The sequence below is a fragment of the Nicotiana attenuata genome, unplaced genomic scaffold (assembly GCF_001879085.1).
Source record: "Nicotiana attenuata strain UT unplaced genomic scaffold, NIATTr2, whole genome shotgun sequence".
NCBI lineage: Eukaryota > Viridiplantae > Streptophyta > Magnoliopsida > Solanales > Solanaceae > Nicotiana > Nicotiana attenuata.
In genome coordinates, this window is record NW_017671423.1 from 203,034 (window position 1) to 206,853 (window position 3,820).

General features: G+C 35.6%; 1 protein-coding gene across 1 annotated transcript; it reads right to left on the reverse strand.

The window, feature by feature from the left end:
- Window positions 1–1,087: 1,087 nt before the first annotated feature.
- LOC109208196 (acyl-CoA--sterol O-acyltransferase 1-like) lies at window positions 1,088–2,513 on the reverse strand. The gene has a single exon (XM_019371258.1). The coding sequence runs from the start codon at window positions 2,323–2,325 to the stop codon at window positions 1,237–1,239; it is 1,089 nt and encodes a 362-aa protein (XP_019226803.1). The 5' UTR covers window positions 2,326–2,513; the 3' UTR covers window positions 1,088–1,236.
- Window positions 2,514–3,820: the final 1,307 nt, after the last annotated feature.

A 3,820-nucleotide genomic window follows, 5' to 3' on the forward strand; every position in this document is an offset into this window, starting at 1 on the left:
TCGGATTTTATCTCCGCATTAAATAATTTATTTTTGAGAAATTACTACTAGTTATGTCAGCCCATAAGTAAATCAATACAATATTAGTCAATTTATAAAATATTATCAATATTAGCCAATTAGCTATTTGTAGCAAAAAAAAAAAAAATACTTTTTTTGAGTGGGTATTGTTGGAATAGATTGAATACATCTTAAAAAGTTTAAATCTCAATTTTGGGATGATTTAGTGGAGTTTTGAGGTAGTTTGAATTGAAAATTCGAAATAGAAGATGAACATGGAAAAAAATGATATGTGTATCAAACTGTGTATTATTTGTGTATCACATATCTATCAAATGTGTATCACATGTATATCCATGTATACATGTGTGTGGGATACATGCGTGATACATGTTTGATACATGTGTCGCAGAAGAATTTTTTGAATTCGATTTTAACTACGAATCTTAATACCAAATCAGTCTAAATCACCTCTAATCTTCCTAAAATTTTGTATATTGACTCATCTATATATTTTCAATGAATTTCAACCATACCCATTGAAGAGGGTCCCCTTTTGCTTAGATTTTTGGAATTTTGTATATATATTTTTTTGGAATTTCATCACCTTATTTGCTACCTCATCCATGAAATTTCCTTTCCGTCGCGCATCTAATATTTTTGATCATGCTTAAAAACATGGAAGGAGATGTTTGCGTGTGATTCTTTGAGAGAAAGAATCCTTATTTTTTTTGGGTTTTCAATATTTGTATGTATTTAGCTAGTTTTGGTAAATCTATGATTAATTGCTGGATGTTGGTAAGTTATAACTTGAGGCATCGTAAGATTCCCTTTATTTTTCAATTACTTTACAAATACTGGCTATTTTTAATTACTAGTCCAAAAAACTGGCCAACACACGCTATTTCAACTATGTGGCTCCAGTCTATAAATGGGCCTAATTAGAAGCCCAATCTAGAATTACTGGACTTGGGCTGCAACGGACAGACCCAATAGAGGTTTTTCTTTCAGTTTATTTTCCAAATAGCCACTTTTGTGGCATTGTATTTTGGCTTGAGCCATATGATATTGAAGCAACACTAAAACAAACTAGAAGAGGTTTTCTCATAAAAGATATATATTCAAATGATGTAACAAAAGAAAATTCATTAAACTATAAAGTTTGTTCGCAGAAGGACTAGAAGCTAAAATAGATGCATAATAAATTTTTCATTGCAAAAAAAAAAAGAAATCAATTTATCTAAAATGACCCAAAAAATTCAGCAATTGAAGCATTTTGTCTTTGAGTAAATCATAGCAAGACCCAATTTCTTCAAGTACCCTTTCATCTGCACCATTCCTAATTATTGGTGGGAAGAAAAGCCCAAAAGCAGTGGCCACCACAAACCCAACCGTTAACGGCCCAGAAACGAACCAAGGCAACCGCCACGTGTCCTTCACAGCTCTCTTTACTCCAATTTCCACCATTACACACAGCCCATGAAGCACAAAGAACCACGTCATTTCCCACGACGGACTCACGCCATTAACGTAATAAAATATCAGCTCATGCATTAAACCGGACACGATAAAAGTTGCCAGCACGGCAAACCGTAGGGCCCATTTTTTACCGACCACCTCCGACAATGCTGACCTCACGGGGTTGTATATGGTGAGACGCAGCGTATTTGTTACCGTGAGGTTCCATCTTTTCCCCCAAAAATCTTGAAGGGAAGTTGACAAATAAGGTTCATTTGAAGGTGGCTCTACCTCTAGCCCAACCAAGATTCTAGCAATAGAGCTAGATAATGCAATAAGAATATCAATCATAAGAAACATCATAAAACAATAGCAAATCAAGATCAATTTTGGATGGATTTGACTTTTGTGGTGAAAAGTCAACTCCAAGAATATTGCAACGAGGACAAATTCTGCAGCTAAATTTAAAGGGATTTTCTTGGTGGGGTTTGGCTCATTGGATTTAAGACTATGTTGTTTGGATCTGAGGGGAAGGGCAGCCATGGAAATGAAAATAGGAAGAGATACATTTGTTGTGGACAGAAAAAGAGGGCCTTGATTAAAGGCAAAGAGGAGAAGCTTGAAATTGGCAAGCCAAGTAATGAAGAAAGTGGTGAGTGCTATAAGAAATGCAGATGAAAAGTAAAGTGGGAGAATGGTGAAGAGGTAAAAAATGGGTAGAAGAGAAATGAGCCTTGGAATACCTTTTGGAATTTTGGCAGATAGGAAATAGCAGTAACAAAGAGAGATAATTACCGAGAGACAAACATGAGTTGATGACATTTCTTGGTTGTTCTTGGATTTCCCTTCTCCTTTGCTTTTTTTCATCTATGATACTTGCAAAAGGACATCTCTTATTTTGGATAGATGTGCACAGTACATGGCAAAATATGATTCTATAAGTAGGATTTGACAGTAGATCTTTCCTAGAAACATAAGTAAGTTTAAAGGAATTGGCGACTTCTTGTCCTTAAACAGCGTACCGAAATGAATACTCCCTTAATATTAATTTATATTAACCTATCTGACGGAATATAAAGTTTATAAACAAAGAAAGATTTGTTAAAACTTGTGATCTTTAATATGCTAATATTTGTATGATTATAAGACTTTTAAAAGATGTAATCTTTACATATTATAACATTTGTATGCGGTTATAAGAACTTACATTAAGAATAAAATAAATATTCTAAGTCAAATTATTCTCAATTTAGAAGATGTCATTGTTTGTTACCAGAAATGAAAAGAAAGTGCTGCCGTAATCATATAAACTGAAACTGTTGTAAATAGTGGATGGATCAATATATCTCATCGTTACAATGTGGATGCCCATCTCTTTATCTACTCAATGTCCACCACAAAACATATATCATCTATGCCTATAAATGTTTGACCAAAAGATGTCAAAACCTTTTCGATTAAAACAACTAATAATAATGATGAGGTCAATCTTAGTCAAGCACAATAAAACCTAGATCAAATAATAGAAGGAGTCAGCAAGATGAACGATATAACAAGTCTATTCAAATCGAATAAATGCTCATAAATGTGAAGACTTAAATGCACAATAGAACCGTCAAGATGCAAGCGGTGTAAGGGAGAATAAGTGTGAGATGATTGTGGAATCTTAGGATCTTCTCTGATGAACAAGATTGCTTTTGCATTCATTCTCAGATGATTCTTTTACAAAGTATTCTTTTATCTTTTTTTTTTTCCGTCCCCCTTCTTCTTTACTTACCCATCTTATTTATAAGGGACAATCTCCCAAAAATCCTAAAAAGTACAACATAGGAAATATTCGAAAAGCATATTCTTACTGTTTCCCACCAAATTTACACTATCGTGGACGTTATGCATCGACTGACCGCCCTCATTCGTACCTTTCACCACGACGACCATCAGACGGTGCATCATGATAACCTCATTCCTCATCCTACTCGGTAATGGTCGTGGTTGCCAAATTTGGACCCATACAGTTAGTCCCTCCGCTTGTTGAGGTCGCGGCCCTGTGCGTCCTTAATAGGCAGATGTCGCCCATACCCGCGGAGAAATTTAGCGGTTAGATCGTAACGGTTTGATCAATAACGAAAGAGCGACGCAATCTACGGTATTTCGGATAGTGCAGCATATCGGGAAATGATGTCACTCTCACGTGCGTCATCATTGCGCGTCTTCCCGAGGCAGAGACCAATTGGCTTGTCGCTTCGATTTTGGTGCCACTGGCATCCTTTGGCTTCGATTCTGGCGCCATCCAACCTACTAAATAGATGAAGTTGGTTCGTTTCTACAACATTCGATCATTCCTTCTTACGTGTATGTGTTA